Genomic DNA, 17,771 nt, shown 5'->3' on the forward strand with positions numbered 1-17,771 from the left:
GTAACCTGTTAAAGCCATTGTGTTGCTGCCTGCTTATGATTGAGCAACATCATACTAAGGAAAGAAGTACACACCAGTGAAAACTCTAATAATGCCCATATGGACTTAGCAAAAATTAACTCACTAGGTGCCAAATACTTATAATTGCTAATATCTCCTCAACAGAGTCGAAATATAGTAAAAAAAAGAAATACTTTTATTCCTCCTCTGCAGCTGCTGTTTCAACATGTGTCCAGTTAAAAAAAAAATTGGTGAAAGGTCCTCTTTAAAGAAATTGTCTCAACCTAATTTTTTAATACCAACACTGTGTTCACATAACGTTTTAGCATGCGATCAGTACTTCTGCCTGGCTTATATCCGAAGCCCTACAAAACAGGCTTTGGATGTATGCGCTGACAGGGTCACAGTGTGCTCTCAGACATCATTTTCGTGTCTCTATTCTTATTAGAGGACCGCAGCAAGACATATCCAACTATGTCTTAACTAGGCGCATATAGCCGAAAATTATGTCCGAGAGATCAAGCTGTGACTCCATCTGTATCATTATAGTCAGTGACCAGTCGGCCATCAACTGTAATGTATGATCACTTTTCTGGGTGAGTATTTGGCTTAGAAATGGTACATTTAATTGATTTGGCTTGATTTCATTGACCCTTTCACTGCTTTCTGCTTACAAATAGGCCCTTTCTCTTATTCTCTTGTTTTTGCAGCTTCTGGAACCGATCTGTCACCAGTTATTTGAGCTGTACCGCAGTTCTGAAGTGCGACTGAAGAGGTTTACCATGCAATTCCTCCCAGAGCTGATCTCCATCTATTTGCGACTGAATGCTAGCCGTGATCGGCAAAGCAATGGCTGCATTGAAGCTCTCCTACTGGGCATTTACAACTTGGTAAGAACGTACATTTTGAGAATAATCTGTTTTCACTCTTTGAACAGTGATACTTTTCCATGTGTAGAATATTATTTTTCACCCATTGTTTAAGAGTTTGTGTTTTTCTTTGTGGAATCTTCCAGCTGGTGTCAGACTTATTGTAGTTTTGAATGACTAAAACTATTGCCATATAATGTACTGGATAGCAGAGGAAAAATTCAAGTTTGGTGAAATGACAAAATGCAAATCCCCGTTTTTGTTTTTTTGTTGTGTTTTTACGGCATTCATTGTGTCGTAAAAATGACCTGGAAATATAATTCTTCAGGTCATTATGATTTCAGCGATGTTACATGTATTATATTTTTTCTTTTGCTTTTTTTTTCACTATTTAAAATAATAAAAAAAAGAACATTTTTAAAATAAAAAAGCTAGGATTGCCATTTTTGGAGACCCAAACTTTTATTTTATTTTATTTTTCTGTCAGTGGAGCTGTATGTTTTGCTTGGCGGTCTGATGTTTTTAATGATGCCATTTTTGAGTATAATTTGTATTTGTATTTCCTTTTGACATTTTTTTTTTTTTTACCACATTTTTATAAACGACAAAAAAAAAAACATTTTCCATAGACATGGATAGAACATTGTTACAGTTCGTATATGGATGTACAGAGAAAAAGTCATTCTGTTATATGCCCCAACTATATCCCTCCCCCTCTTTCATAATGGAATGCATTATATATTACATTTTCACTGTTCTCTGACCCCTATCCTAGATTCTGATCCATCATATTACATTTATATAGAATCCCATTCCTGGAGAATCATATTTACCTTTTAGTGAACATGGTAAATAAAAAAAAAACAAACAATTGTGGAACTGCACTTTTTTTCTGCAATTTTAACGCACTTGGAATTTTTTTTCCGGTTTTCCAGTGCACTGTGTTGTAAAATGAATGGTGTCGTTCAAAAGTACAACTCTTCCCTCAAATAACAAGCCCACATATGGTTATGTGGCCAGAAAAATAAAAAAGTTATGGCTGTGGGAAGAAGGGGGGAAGGACGGACTAAAATAGAAAATCGCCAGGTGGTGAAGGGGTTAAATGTCGTTGCCAACGTTGGACACACAGGCCCTTTTTCGTCTATCAGACACAGGCATTTTCCACTGTGTATTCTCAGTAATTAGCCTTGCAGCTATGTGTACATTTGTCTCCCCAGCCCCTCTCTCTGTTGTTGGACTTGAGAAGCCAAAAAATAAATTCATGCTTTGGGTATTTCTAGCCCTCCAGACTTTTTATCATTTTGTAAATGTTCCAGTTTTATTCTTGCTTGCTTCTTTTTCCAAAGTAGAGATCTATACAGACCATGGATTTTGCAAACCAATCTCCTTAGTATCCATATGGGGGTGTTTTGGAGCATACACAAAAGTTGTGGCATTACTATCCTCTTTATTAAATTGCCCACCCCATGACTGACATAGGTGGTTTGTACCATGTGTTGGTTTTTGTTATGAATTTATCCAATAATGGGCTTAGATAAATTTTGATGAAGTGGAGGTCTGTTTGTGATCTGGATACCCACAAATTTAAATTCCATATCCTATCAACAGGTAGCAGCACAGATTGATCCCAATTAATAAGTCTACCAGACCACTTTCCATATTCTGTAATGATATAGGTGTTATGGGTTTTTGAGTATTCCCCAGATAGGTTAGCACATCATTGGCGTATAGGGAAATTTGTTCCTCTATCCCGACACATCTGAATCCAATTAATTTAGAAGAAGACCTTAGCAGGCAGTCCTGCCGCGTGCCCCCCCCCACCCCACCACACCTGAGCAGTATCCATTGGCCCTTATCTGCACACTCGGGTTTGCATATAATCGTTTCACATGTGATTAGACATTGTGATCCAATTCTCAGTCTATGCATTACCCCGCAGAGGCATCCCACTCCACACTGTCGAATGCTCTGGCGGCATCCAATTTTTAGCATTTTTAGGAGACTTGAACCTGATCTCTTGTTTTATATACTGCAATACTATGGTATCACAGTATATAACTAAAATCACAGGAGCAGCCATGGGGGCCTTGAACAGACTCCCTGGCTGCCTATACAACCCATCAGTACCCCATGATTGCATCTCCCGATGGGATTAACAAGTCTTGTACTGTGACAAAGAATACGTAAACCAGAGTATTCTCTAAAGACACCCGTCCTCGAAAAAAGTGTTGTTTTTTTTACCATTTAGCAATACATTTTAGTTTACCATCATAGACTGATGGCAATTTTAAACCTCTCGGGCCAGTTATTATTATAGCTATAAATAAAACCACCTTTGAGCAATGTCTTCTCTTATTTACAGGAAATTGCTGATAAAGATGGAAACAATAAGGTGTTATCTTTCACTATCCCGTCATTATCCAAGCCTTCAATATATCACGAGGTAAGAATGGGAGCGGAAACATTAAACATTGGCCCCATTTTTAACATCCAGCAGTACCCCTCTACTTGATCGGACCTGACTTGATGCCTCTCCTGACAGCTGTGGTGGCCGCCATAGTAGCTTTAGTCATGCGTCATAGCCATCCCCTGACCCTCTGCTTGAGATGTCTTATTTCTGCGTTGTTCTCCTGCACCCTTTATAGATTCTCCGCTTGTAACTTGCAGTGATCTGGAAAAAACATTAATTTAACATGGCTTTTAGAGTATGTCTATATGTGGCAGATTTAATCCCACACATCTGAATGAGGTTTTTTCTGCACTATATATTACTGCAATCTAAATTCAGATAAATGGGTCCGTCACAATTTTACTTGAAGCCATTTGTTTGCGCCAGATAAATACAAGACCTGGAACCTGAGTGCTGCAAGACAACCAGGACTAACCCCTGAGTCACATTGTCGCCCGGATTGTATTGCGCTTCATTGATAATAGTTTCATAGATGAACAAGAAAAAAATAACTTTACAGCACTGATTTATTTTGTTATTTATTTCTCCCCATTTGTGGCATTAGCCGTCATCCTTGGGGTCCATGGCTCTGACGGAGGGAGCTTTGAGCCAGCACGATCTCATCAGAGTGGTATACAGCGATCTTCACCCCCAGAGAGAAACCTTTACAGCGCAGAACAGGTAAGTAGGATTTTGACTTTGAACTCGATGTATATTAAATGTTTCTTGTGGTTGTTGTTCATTGCAGCACTTCACTCTTTTTTCAGGTTTGAAGTACTAAGTTTTCTTATGTTGTGCTACAACTCTGCAATTGTGTATATGCCGCCTTCTTCCTACCAGTCACTATGCAGGATGGGCTCCAGGTAAGAAGACAGATGGATGGATAGAAACTCTGTTAATGAAAGGAATAGGCAAAGGCGGCAAAAAATCAAGTTATTCCCTATCTGTGTAGTAGGGGATAATTTACTGATTGCAGGGGGTCCGACCACTAAGACCTCCAGCGGTACAGAGATTGGGGCTCTGCCATTCTGAGATTGGGGCTTTGCAGTCTCGTATGATCGGAACAGAGATGTGCATGTTCAGCTTCTGCTCCATTCACTGTCTAATGGACAGCCAAGTATATTGCTTCGCTTTTCCTGACAGCCCCATAGACAATGAATGGAATTGAGGCTGTGCATGCTCCCCTCCACTCCTTACAGTATAGGGCTATAAAGCCAAAACTTGTGATGTCTGGGAGTTCCAGTGGTCAGGACCCTCAGCAATTTATCCCTTTATCCTATGGACCCTTTAAAGCACTCATTATCACTGTCCCCATTAGGGCTCGCAATATAAATTCCCTATCAGTATGTGTGGGAGAACCTGGAGGAAACCAGAGAACAAGGGGAGAACATACAAACTCCTTGCAGATGTTGTCCTTGGTGGGGCTCGTTTTTACCCCTCCCAATCATTTAACTGCTATATATTGCAACATCCTACACAAGTGTTTCAGTTGGAAAAAGGTTTAGGACAGACTGAAATGCATTTTATGTATTTACAATAAAGAACACTGTACAAGTAAAGCAAATGCTAGGACCATTTATGCTTTTTACACTGCCTCGGAGCTTGAGCACAGCTAAGAAACAGTGCAAACATCATCCAGGATTAGCTTTGGTGTGTAGATTGAGCAATGATGAGCAGAGTCATGCCACTATCAAAGTATGAAATTGAATGGCTCTGTTGTATTGCTAGGGGTTTTAATAAGGCAGGACAGGAACAATATTTAGCCTTTGGCCTTTTGTGTAGGTGCTTTATTTCTGGGACACTTTTATAATTCATGGCATTTCTCTGTTGGTTGACTTATATTAATTTCAGCAGCTTTAAAGGGGTTGTTCTGTACTATTAATAATTGGCCATTCTATTTTCATGGTGAAAATAAGTATCTTTGTGATTACCTTGCGTTGCTTTTACTGCCTATGAGTGGCGCTATCTCTGGCTACTCACAGGCGTCATGTGACCCCCGGCTGCAGCCGGCTCTGGCAGCCGCTGATGTCAGGTCATGGTTTCGGATGCAGCTGGGGGTGACTTACTTCTGCGTTCCACGGTGAGTGGTGGGCTGTGGGTGGGGTTACTCTGTCCGTCACACCCGGCATCCACCGCGCGCTCTGCCTCTCCTCATTCATTGGGAAAGCGTGCGGTGGATGCTGGGTGTGACACGCGGGGTAACCCCTTCCACAACCCAGCATGCACTGCGGGGACTGCCTCACTTGACGTGACATCAGCAGGGAATCACGTGATGCCTGTGGGCGGCCAAGGATAGCGCCGCTCACAGGCAGCGCAAAGCAAGGTATTTACAAAGACAGTTCTATTAACCATAAAAATGCATTGGCCACTTATTAATAGTACTGAACAACCCCTTTAAAGCTCTTAGTCCCTGCTGTACAGTCTATACAGATAGTGCTTTGTAGTCCCCAAGGAAGAATTAGAAAATACATGCTACTATTTTTAAAAAAGATTATTTTTTTATTAGATTACTATAAGCATCTCATAAGATTTTACCCTTTTATTGACACATATAGTACAGACCAAAAGTTTGGACACACCTTCTCATTTAATATCCAGCAGGAGAGAGGGAAAGGAAAGCAGAGAGCGCACCGATCTAAATGTAGGTGTATGGTCAGATCATAGATAGATGTTAGTTGCACTGACCTTTATTAGGCCTTGGTCACTTGCTTATAGGTCCCTTTTGAACCACAGAACATCCAGTAATGATCTTCCTTTTTAAGCGGTATGCTGCAGATCCCTGGTGGCTATTGTTTAACTCGGGCAGAGTTATCATAGGAAAAATATCCGAAAAAGATTTCCTCCAGGCTATTTGCGCTCCCGAATAACTTGTAAGTACAAGCTATAGTATTATCTTATATGGATCTTTATTATTTCTCCAAAAACATGTACATACAATGCGTTTCGACAAATAAAATGTCTTCCTCAGGTATTTTGTTATAAGTGCTACTTAGTTCTGACCAGCTTTTATAAGAGGTGTTGCTATAATGGTCAGGGTGTGGACCACATATGGTTAATTTTGACACACCCATTCCAATAAGGCACTACAAGTCAGTAGTTGGTAAAAAGGAAGAAATCCCTATATGAATTAATATAAATACATACAGAAAAAATAAAATGTGATATATAACTGCTTACATGATTGTTTGTATGTTACGATACTTTTTAAAAAAAAAAAAAAAACAGTTAAAAACATTTATAAAAAATATATATAGGAAGACTAATAAAAATGATAACATATGTAAAACCATTAATAACAGTATCCAGAGGTATATTAATTCCTCCTATATCCCCTCAATAATATAATTCAGCCCATCTGGGTGTAAAGTGCCCATTTTAAATATCCAAAAGGATTCTTTACGGTTTAATCTCTCAGTGCGGATTGGACAATTCTCAGGGATTTGTTCCACTGGTGTAACTTTTATGTTAAACTTTTTATTGTGTTTCAAACACAAATGTCTAGATAGTGTTTCATAAAGGCGTTTTTCGCATTATGCCTGTGTGCATTCATACGTGTTCTTAAAGTCTGCATGGTACGTCCCACGTACTGAACGCCACAGGCACATGTAATGACATACACCACAAACTGGCTGTCACAAGACAGCTTCTGTATAATTGGGAACCTTTCACCCGTATTGTTGCAAAGGATTGTGTCCACATTGTGGTCAATAATTTCACAACAGCAGCATTTTTTCGAATGACATCGTGTTACACCGATTTTTTTATAAATGTTCTTTGTCTATGTTCCCATTTATTTGGATGATTTTCTGACCTCCCTGTGGTGCTGATTTTAAATTACTGGGAGCAATAATGCCTCTCATGGTTTGTCCCCTGCGAAAGGTGATATTCGGTCTTTGTGGTAGGATTTTTTTCAGATATGTATCCCTTTTGAGTAGATACCAATATTTATTCAATATCTTTCTGATGTCATTATTATTCCGATTGAAGGCTGTTACAAAATTATACTGCCATCTATTGTTTCTTTTTTTTTATTTCCTCACAGTTTTTATTATTTTTATCCTTCTATTTTACCAAACAGTCGTCCTGTGCATAAGCACTCATGGTCAATTTTTTGGGATATTTTTTATCATCGAACCTGTTGATTAGAATTTTGGACTGTTTAATATAGTCATCTGTAGTCGTGTTATTTTTTCTGATCCTGTGAAACTGACTGTAGGGAATATTAGATTTCCATTTTTTATAGTGCGCACTGTAATAATGTAAAAAAACATTTGTATCCGTTGTTTTAAAAAAGGTTTTACTGATGATCCATTTGTCTTTGTGTGATAACTCCAGGTCTAAAAAGTCAATTTAAAAGTCTTGTGACAGCCAGTTTGTGGTGTATGTCATTACATGTGCCTGTGGCGTTCAGTACGTGGGACGTACCATGCAGACTTTAAGAACACGTATGAATGCACACAGGCATAATGCGAAAAACGCCTTTACGAAACACTATCTAGACATTTGTGTTTGAAACACAATAAAAAGTTTAACATAAAAGTTACACCAGTGGAACAAATCCCTGAGAATTGTCCAATCCGCACTGAGAGATTAAACCGTAAAGAATCCTTTTGGATATTTAAAATGGGCACTTTACACCCAGATGGGCTGAATTATATTATTGAGGGGATATAGGAGGAATTAATATACCTCTGGATACTGTTATTAATGGTTTTACATAAGTTATAATTTTTATTAGTCTTCCTATATATATTTTTCATAAATGTTTTTAACAGTGTTTTTTTTTAAAAAAAAGTATCGTAACATACAAACAATCATGTAAGCAGTTATATATCACATTTTATTTTTTTCTGTATGTATTTATATTTATTCATATAGGGATTTCTTCCTTTTTACCAACTACTGACTTGTAGTGCCTTTTTGGAATGGGTGTGTCAAAATTAACCATATGTGGTCCACACCCTGACCATTATAGCAACACCTCTTATAAAAGCTGGTCAGAACTAAGTTGCACTTATAACAAAATACCTGAGGAAGACATTTTATTTGTCAAAACTCGTATGTACATGTTTTTGGAGAAATAATAAAGATCCATATAGGATAATACTATAGCTTGTACTTACAAGTTATTCGGGAGCGCAAATAGCCTGGAGGAAATCTTTTTCGGACCTTCTCATTTAAAGAATTTTCTGTATTTTCATGACTTTGAAAATTGTACATTCACACTGAAGGCATCAAAACTATGAATTAACACATGTGGAGTTATATACTTAACAAAAAAGTGTGAAACAACTGAAAATATGTCTTATATTCTAGGTTCTTCAAAGTAGCCACCTTTTGCTGTTATGACTGCTTTGCACACTCTTGGCATTCTCTTGATGAGCTTCAAGAGGTAGTCACTAGAAATGGTCTTCCAATAATCTTGAAGGAGTTCCCAGAGATGCTTAGCACTTGTTGGCCCTTTTGCCTTCACTCTGCGGTCCAGCTCACCCCAAACCATTTCGATTGGGTTCAGGTCTGGTGACTGTGGAGGCCAGGTCATCTGGCGTAGCACCCCATCACTCTCCCTCTTGGTCAAATAGCCCTTACACAGCCTGGAGGTGTGTTTGGGGTCATTGTCCTGTTGAAAAATAAATGATGGTCCAACTAAACGCAAACCAGATGGAATAGCATGTCGCTGCAAAATGCTGTGGTAGCCATGCTGGTTCAGTATGCCTTCAATTTTGAATAAATCCCCAACAGTGTCACCAGCAAAGCACCCCCACACCATCACACCTCCTCCTCCATGCTTCACGGTGGGAACCAGGCATAGAGAGTCCATCCGTTCACCTTTTCTGCATCGCACAAAGACACGGTGGTTGGAACCAAAGATCTCAAATTTGGACTCATCAGACCAAAGCACAGATTTCCACTGGTCTAATGTCCATTCCTTGTGTTCTTTAGCCCAAACAAGTCTCTTCTGCTTGTTGCCTGTCCTTAGCAGTGGTTTACTAGCAGCTATTTTACCATCAAGGCCTGCTGCACAAAGTCTCCTCTTAACAGTTGTTGAAGAGATGTGTCTGCTGCTAGAACTCTGTGTGGCATTGACCTGGTCTCTAATCTGAGCTGCTGTTAACCTGCGATTTCTGAGGCTGGTGACTCGGATAAACTTATCCTCAGAAGCAGAGGTGACTCTTGGTCTTCCTTTCCTGGGGCGGTCCTCATGTGAGCCAGTTTCTTTGTAGCGCTTGATGGTTTTTGCAACTGCACTTGGGCAAACTTTGAATGTGTCCCCAATTTTTCGGACTGACTGACCTTCATTTCTTAAAGTAATGATGGCCACTCGTTTTTCTTTACTTAGCTGCTTTTTTCTTGCCATAATACAAATTCTAACAGTCTATTCAGTAGGACTATCAGCTGTGTATCCACCTGACTTCTGAACAACACAACTGATGGTCCCAACCCCATTTATAAGGCAAGAAATCCCACTTATTAAACCTGACAGGGCACACCTGTGAAGTGAAAACCATTTCCGGTGACTACCTCTTGAAGCTCATCAAGAGAATGCCAAGAGTGTGCAAAGCAGTCATCAAAGCAAAAGGTGGCTACTTTGAAGAACCTAGAATATAAGACATATTTTCAGTTGGTTCACACTTTTTTGTTAAGTATATAATTCCACATGTGTTAATTCATAGTTTTGATGCCTTCAGTGTGAATGTACAATTTTCAAAGTCATGAAAATACAGAAAAATCTTTAAATGAGGTGTGTCCAAACTTTTGGTCTGTACTGTACATCGAGCTTATGTAAAGGCTCAATATTTAGCATTGACTTTTATTTCTGAAGATTTCTGCAGTTCACCCTGGCAGCTGGATATCCAATTCTGGGCCAAATCCTGACTGATGACAGCCAATTACTTGTCTAACCAGTGCTTGGACTTTATCACAATTTCTAAGTTTTGTTTGTCCACCTGCATTTTGGGGATTGACCACAGGTTCTCAAAGTGATTGAGCTCTGGGGAGTTTCATGTACATGGACCAAAAATGGCAATTTTTATTCACCAAGTCACTTTTCCCGTGTGACATGATGCTCTATCATGCTGGAAAAAGCACTGATCTTTGACTTGAAGGATGTTCAGATGTCATTCTTTATTCATAGCAATCTAATTAGGTATCTTTTGGATGAAAAGCCGCCTAACATATGAGTGGTCTCAGGATGCTTTACTATTGGCATGACACAGAACTCATGGTAGTGTTCACCTGTTCTTCTCTGGACAGTCATTCTTCCAGATGTCCCCAACAGTCTAAAGGGGGCTTCATCAGAAAAACTAACTTTAACTCAGTCCTCTGAAGTTCAATCCTTGTACTTCCTACAGAATATCAGTCTGTCATTGATGTTTTCTTGGAGAGAAGTGGCTTCTTTGCTGCCCTTCTTCACACCAGTCCAGCCTCCAAAAACCTAACTGAGGTGCAGATACTCTGACACCTGCCTGCTTCCATTCCTGAGCAAGCTCTGCTGTGGTGTTGAATCCAACTCATAGCGGAATCATCTTTAGGAGATTGTCCTGACACTTGCTGGACTTTTTTAGGTGCCCTGAAGCTTTCTTCACGTCAATTGATCCTCTCTTTGAAGTTCTTGATGATCTGATAAATTGGTTTAGGACCAGTCATCCAAGTTGCAATGTCCTTCCCTGTAAAGTCCTATTGATATAAAGCAATGATGACTGCACTGCACTTACTTCCTTGGAGGTAACCATGGTTAACAGAAGAAGACAATGATTTCAAGCACTAGCCACCTTTTAATGCAACTAATCAGCATGATAGTGATATCAGCTGCCTTGTCCTTGTTAACCATTTCTCCCGAGCAAACGAGAAGATCATTGAAATAATGTAAGCAGGTCATTTTGTAACAGGGCTGAAAATCAGTGGAAGTGTTTGTTTTTTTTTGTGATCAAGTGAACTTTCATAGCAGGTAATGACTTTGCAGTTTTTGGCAATTCATCTGATCATTGATCATAACAATCTAGAGTTAATGCAAATGCCACTATAGAAACTAAAACAGAAAACGTTGTGAAAACCATAATTTTGTGTCAGTTTCAAAACTTTTGGCCTCAACTGAATACACAAAACCCTTAATAACACTTGATATTACATCTGCATGTAAAATCTATGAATAATACATTATTCTGTAATTGAGATCACTTTGCTTCAATATATTATAAAAGTAGTACTTGCCTTTGCCTACATAAGGAAAGGTCTGCGTGGAGTATTGATTTTGATCACTAGGTCGACAGTTGCCTCGCCCAATGCCGGATGAAATACTTTTTAGTTGATGTGAACATCTCATTAAAATTGAATGAGAAAGAAATCATTTTTTTTTTTCATCACTCCAGATTGTGCGTGAGTGGCTTTCCAAGGCAGCATGAAAAACGCTGGAAGGAACTGTGTGGTCGTGTAGTGTTGGATCCTGCCTTCATGGTCCAGCTGCTCACTGGGGTTTATCATGCCATGTAAGTCTTCACTAATATCCAAACTAGATCTGTTTTTCAAATGACCAATAAAGTGGGAAACTCTGTATTTACACAAATTAATTATGGATCTAATATTCTTGTTTAGAACGTCTTATTGATGGCCCTTACATGAGAAATATAATCTCATTCATGTATAAGTTTAGATGGAAGTGTCTTGTATAAACACTTTCTTATGTAATTTCTAAGACTTTTTAGACTAGCTCTATACTCCATCAGTGATATATTAGAAAATTCAGAAACAATTAGTGACTGCCGCAGAATAAGGAAACTTTACAAATACTGTTTTTTTGCTTTGAATATTTAGTTCCATTTTCTATATGTAAGAGCATAGTGTGTCACCACTGATTGAACTGTATAGACCTTCCCCAATGACTTTTTCCATCAGTATGACACAGAAATGGCCCAACTCAGAATTGTAGGATAGGGTACGGAGCATTGTGCTTTCATATAAAATACAGGTGCATCTCACTAAATTAGACCATCATCAAAAAGGTAATTTATTTCAGTTCTTCAATACAAAAAGGTGAAACTCATATATTATATAGAGTCGTTGCAGAGTGATCTATTTCAAGTGTTTATTTCTGTTAATGTTGATGATTATGGCTCACAGCCAATGAAAGCACAAAAGTCGTTATCTCAGTAAATTAGAATAATTAACAAAAATCACCTGCAAAGTTTTCCTAAGCGTTTAAAAAGGTCCCTTAGTCTGTTTCAGTAGACTCCACAATCATGGAGAAGACTGCTGACTTGACAGATGTCCAGAAGGCAGTAATTGAGACACTCCACAAGGTCCCAGAGTTCCAATTTTCATTTGGAAATCAAGGTCCCAGAGTCTGGAGGAAGAGTGGAGAGGCCACAATACAAGCTGCTTGAGGTCTAGTGTGAAGTTTCCACAATCAGTGATGGTTTGGGGAGCCATGTCATCTGCTGGTGTAGGTCCACTGTGTTTTATCAAGACCAAAGTCAGCGCAGCCGTCTACCAGGAAATTTTAGAGCACTTCATGCTTCCCTCTGCCGACAAGCTTTTTGGAGATGGAAATTTCATTCTCCAGCAGGACTTGGCACCTGTCCACACTGCCAAAAGTACCAATACCTGGTTTACAAACAACAGTATCACTGTGCTTGATTGGCCAGCAAACTCACCTGACCTTAACCCCATAGAGAATCTATGGAGTATTGTCAAGAGGAAGATGAGAGACACCAGACCCAACAATGCAGACGAGCTGAAGGCTGCTATCAAAGCAACCTGGGCTTCCATAACACCTCAGCAGTGCCACAGGCTGATCACCTCCATGCCACGCCATATTGATGCAATAATTGATGCAAAAGGAGCCCCGACCAAGTATTGACTGCATTTACTGAGCATACATTTCAGTAGGCCAACATTTCAGATTTTAAAAACATTTTTCAAGCTGTTGCTATAAAGTATTCTAATTTACTGAGATAATGACTTTTGTGTTTTCATTGGCTGTAAGCCATAATCATCAACATTAACAGAAATAAACACTTGAAATAGATCACTCTGTTTGTAATGACTCTATATAATATGAGTTTCACTTTGTATTGAAGAATTGAAATTAACTTTTTGATGATATTCTAATTTAGTGAGATGCACCTGTATGTGTTTGCTTTCTTTTTTTCTGTGTTGTCCAAAGGGTGAATTTTTGCAATAATAGTCATGATGTACAATACAAAGTTATATTGTGGTACCGTGTTAGCCAGAAAAATCTATGTAAATACTTTTATGCCGAAAAATGACAAAAGTATTCTCAGAGTGATACCTCTATTGGTTAACGAGGAGAAAAAAAATAAAATAAATATATATATATATATATATATATATATATATATATATATATATATATATATATATATATATATATATATATATATATATAAAATTAATTTTATTTTTTTTCTCGCTAACCAATAAAGGTATCACTCTGAGAATACTTTTGTCATTTTTGGGCATAAAAGTATTTACATGCATTAAAGGTGTTGTCCACTACTTTAATTACCCCACCCATGTATTCTCCAGGGGCCCCTAAGACTTTTTGTAAATACCTTATGTTGCTGATAATGCCTGTGAGTGGCGCTATCACTGGCCTCTCACAGGCATCACGTGACCCCCGGCTGCAGCTGGCTCTGACATCCGCTGCAGCCCGGGGGTCTTTGTCTTCTGTGTTTCAGGTGGATGCCAGGCTGTGGCGGGGTTATTCCCCTGCTTCACACCCGGTGGATGCTGGGTGTGACACAGGGGAATAACCCTGCCCAAAACCCAGCAGTCACCGCGGGGACCCCTGCTGAGTCACGCCTCACTTGTCGTGACGCCTGTGAGCGGCCAGCGATAGCGATGCTCACAGGCATTATCTGCAATGGAAGGTAATTACAAAAAGTCTTAGGGGCCCCGGGGGGATACATTGGGGGGGTAGTCTAAAGTAGTGCACAACTTCTATAATAGTCAAATGCACATTCCGGTGTACTTGCAAAGGCTGCAGAAGAGGTGCAGGGAGACTGTGCTACCATGCTGTAGTCTTTTCACATTTTCATGGTCACCCTCTCTGGGTTCTTAGAATTGCTTCTGTTATAAATATGTCTCTTAAACAGATACAATGGACAGTGGGAACAAGGGCAGGAGGTTCTGGATGACATCATCTATCGTGCCCAGCTGGAGCTTTATTCTCAGCCCTTGCTGGTAAGTGACCCCTCTACCCACCGTCCGTCCTACAATCATTTTAAGATTGTATGAGTAAAGATTTGGTTTTCAGTGTACGCTCTCTTTAAAGACAACCTGTCAACGAGTCAAAAAATGGCCATTTATGGTATTCCAGCTGCTCCCCTGAGTTATATATTTTAATTATTTTTTTTCAAAATCCACCATACAGTTCCAGAGATATGGGCTTTTTTTAATTAGTGCTCATTTTTATGGTCTTTACCAAAAGAGTGTGGCTCACAGGGTAATAATGCAGAGCAGCCTAAAGACACACCCCAGAGGATCCTGTAAGTAATGCCTCCCTTGGTAAAGACCAGAACAGTTTGTATTGAATATAAAAACCCATATCTCTGGATCCGTGTGATGGATCTCAGGGAAGCAGCTGAAATAAATAATAACAAACGCTCACCACCACTTTTTGTTTTGGTGACCGATCTTCTTTAAGCAGAAGAGAAACATGGAGTGTTGAAAGTCTTCAGCTCTGTATAAAAAGTAAAAAAACACTGTCACATCAGTCTGTTTAGTTTTTTTTTTTTTTTGTCCAGGTTGCAAATGCAATGAAGAACTCGTTGCCATTTGATGCCCCTGACTGTTCCCAACAAGGACAGAAAGTACTAAAAGTTGAAGTGACCCCAACAGTCCCTCGCATCTCTCGAACAGCTATTACCACTGCTTCAATACGAAGGCACCGTTGGAGGAGAGAAGGTAACCGCAGTAATCTTAATTAGCTCTGTTGTGTTACTGCTCTTGTAACTCTTGTGCCTATGGTAATATCAATATGAAAATCCTTAATATGTGCTTATTGCACAAATGACGTCATACTGCAGTGCCTGTAATGCATAGATATATACATTACATACTAACCAGTATGAAGGGATAGGCCTTTTTGATTTCTCAATTTTTGGAAGACTTTGACATCCCTAGCCTGACCATTGGATGGAGGTAAAATGAACTGCAAGTTGATTTCACATTCCCACCAGTACAATGGCTTCTTGGCCACATCACAAGGGTAACGAAGCGAGCCAGAAAGGGCACTAAAGCTGCAAGTCATTACTCTTGCAGGACCATCTTAAAAAAAAAAAAAAAAACCTGTATTGTGACAATTTCTAATGAGTTGCTAGTTGGTCTGGATGTGATATACATTCTTGTCAATCAAGTATTCTTTTGAGCATCCATAAAGCGTATCATCTCTGCAGCGCAGAACTGCACTTTCATCTCCAGTCCGGAGGCACGGAGTATGGTTTCTAACGTCCCCATATGTGCCTATGGGCTGTGCCCGGTATTGCAGGTTCTCCTCATTCAGGTGAATACCACACACCGCCAATGGACAGAAATGGCACAGTTGTGCTGTAAACTGTTAAAGGGAACCTGACAGCTGATACATGCTGCCTGATCTATGGGCAGTATTTATCGGACATTGGCTGTATGATTTTAGCCAGGTATGTTTGACTTTGAAATGCTGTGGTGTTAAGCTGCCAAGGACCATGCCGCACTGGAGACTAACCGGAAAGGCTCGTCCCCTGCGGCTTCTCCCTGTCTGCTTCTTGTGAATGAGAGTTCTCTCCCCGTGTGTGTGCATAGGGAGAGACATGTGAGTCGCTGCCAGCGGGCAGGGAAAAGCCACCGGGGACCGGCCTTTCCGACTAGTCTCGGTCCCCGGCACCTCTTAAAGTATATTTCTTCTCTGAAATGTTGGATCGTTTGAGTCAAACATATCTGGCTGAAATTATGCAGCCAGTGCCAAAATACATGCTGCCAAAATCACAGGTCAGGTTCCCTTTAAGAGTTGTTTAAGTTAGAAGGCCTCAGGGTGTATGACTATCTCCCCAACTACCCCATAATCATGCCCTGATAAAATCCTTGTATTCCTGCTGACACACTGTAAGATATTCTCTACATACAAGGAGAAGTGACTTCCGCAGTATGTCCCTTTGCCTGTGTCGTATTATACAACCTATTTTCATGAACGTTCTATTTTACATTTTTTTCAGGCCTCCAAGTGTGAAATATCCCAGTTCTCATTCCTTAGTTTATTTGCATTTTGGGATGTGTAGTCTTAGACCAGGCATTATACAAGAAACTGAAAAGTGTGGAAAAAACCCTCCTAATGCAATTTATAAAGTGTATTGTAGGAGCTCCACTCAGTACCCAGCAGCTGAAATCTTAATGCAGCTTTATAAAGTTTTGGTTTAAGTTTGCTATGTGTTTGTTTTTACTGAATTACTTTAATCCGTGAATTCTCTCACTTTCGTGTCTCCTTTTTGACATTATCTACTATTGCACAAGTTGACATGCCAGGCCTGGCTTGTCACTCTCTACCAGGAGAAATGTCACCCCTTAGATCCCATTGTACAAGTTAAAAATCGTTGTAGCATGTAAAGTAAATGCTTATTACTCTGTCGTCTCATTGGGGGACACAGGACCTTGGGTGTTATGCTGCTGTCCACTAGGAGGTGACACTATGCATAATCTGAAAAAGATTAACTGTGGCTCCTCCCCTGCAGTATACACCCCTAGACGGCGTCAGCCATCTTCAGTTTTTGCTTAGTGTCGCAAGGAGGCACACCTCAGACCTTCACTCATCCCTCGCTTCAGCACGGGATTACAGATGAAGAAAAGAGGGTCTCGACCCCCGGCATGGCTCCTTCCTCTGCCCCCTACTATGGGGTGCACAGTTGAAGTTGAGATGGCGTAGCCACCATGCTGCTCCTTCTCCGGGATCCTATAGGAGCCGGAGGGAGTGCAGGCAGCCATGGCACATACAGGCACAGGCCTTCACAGGCTCTGCACCTGCGGCAGCTTTCTTCCTAAAAGCGCCTAAGGGGGACTCTCTTCAGAGCCCCCCTTCCATTTATGCCCCCACCGCCATTCTGCCTTTCAATTCGGGGGGTTCCGGTTCTGGACACATTGCTATCCAACGCCACCGGGGGTAAGAGTACCTCTCTTCCCCAACTGAAACCCGAACGCAATTATAACAAGCGTAACCAAGCTAGATTCCGATCCTTTCGGAACTCTTCCGGCTGGTCCGTCTCTCGGCCAGCATAAAATAACAGCCGCTTCACACGCAGGGAAGACTCGAGATCGACACAAAAGTCGGACAAGACCTGGCTGTCAAATGCAGGCCAATCAAAATCAAAAAGTGGGAAATCCAAAAAATTTCTTCTCATCATGACTCACGGACTCAAAAAGACACTCCACCTGTAGGCGGCCGACTTTTACTCTTTCATTAAGTC

The 17,771-nt window shown here is 40.2% G+C and overlaps 1 protein-coding gene across 3 annotated transcripts in view; it reads left to right on the top strand.

Moving 5' to 3' along the window:
• The window catches only part of HYCC2 (hyccin PI4KA lipid kinase complex subunit 2), a 94,752-nt gene that overhangs the window by 53,892 nt on the left and 23,089 nt on the right, over positions 1–17,771 (top strand). For all 3 annotated transcript variants that reach the window (XM_073646499.1, XM_073646501.1, XM_073646500.1), the window contains 7 exons: positions 711–890; positions 3,232–3,312; positions 3,884–3,999; positions 4,086–4,181; positions 11,688–11,804; positions 14,433–14,520; positions 15,084–15,243. In XM_073646499.1, the coding sequence (XP_073502600.1) occupies positions 711–890; positions 3,232–3,312; positions 3,884–3,999; positions 4,086–4,181; positions 11,688–11,804; positions 14,433–14,520; positions 15,084–15,243 (838 nt within the window). The remainder of the gene's footprint in view (positions 1–710; positions 891–3,231; positions 3,313–3,883; positions 4,000–4,085; positions 4,182–11,687; positions 11,805–14,432; positions 14,521–15,083; positions 15,244–17,771) is intronic.

This window comes from Phyllobates terribilis, unplaced genomic scaffold (genome assembly GCF_046119375.1).
Source record: "Phyllobates terribilis strain yellow unplaced genomic scaffold, ASM4611937v1 Scaffold_9__5_contigs__length_417890890, whole genome shotgun sequence".
NCBI classification, from domain to species: Eukaryota; Metazoa; Chordata; class Amphibia; order Anura; family Dendrobatidae; genus Phyllobates; species Phyllobates terribilis.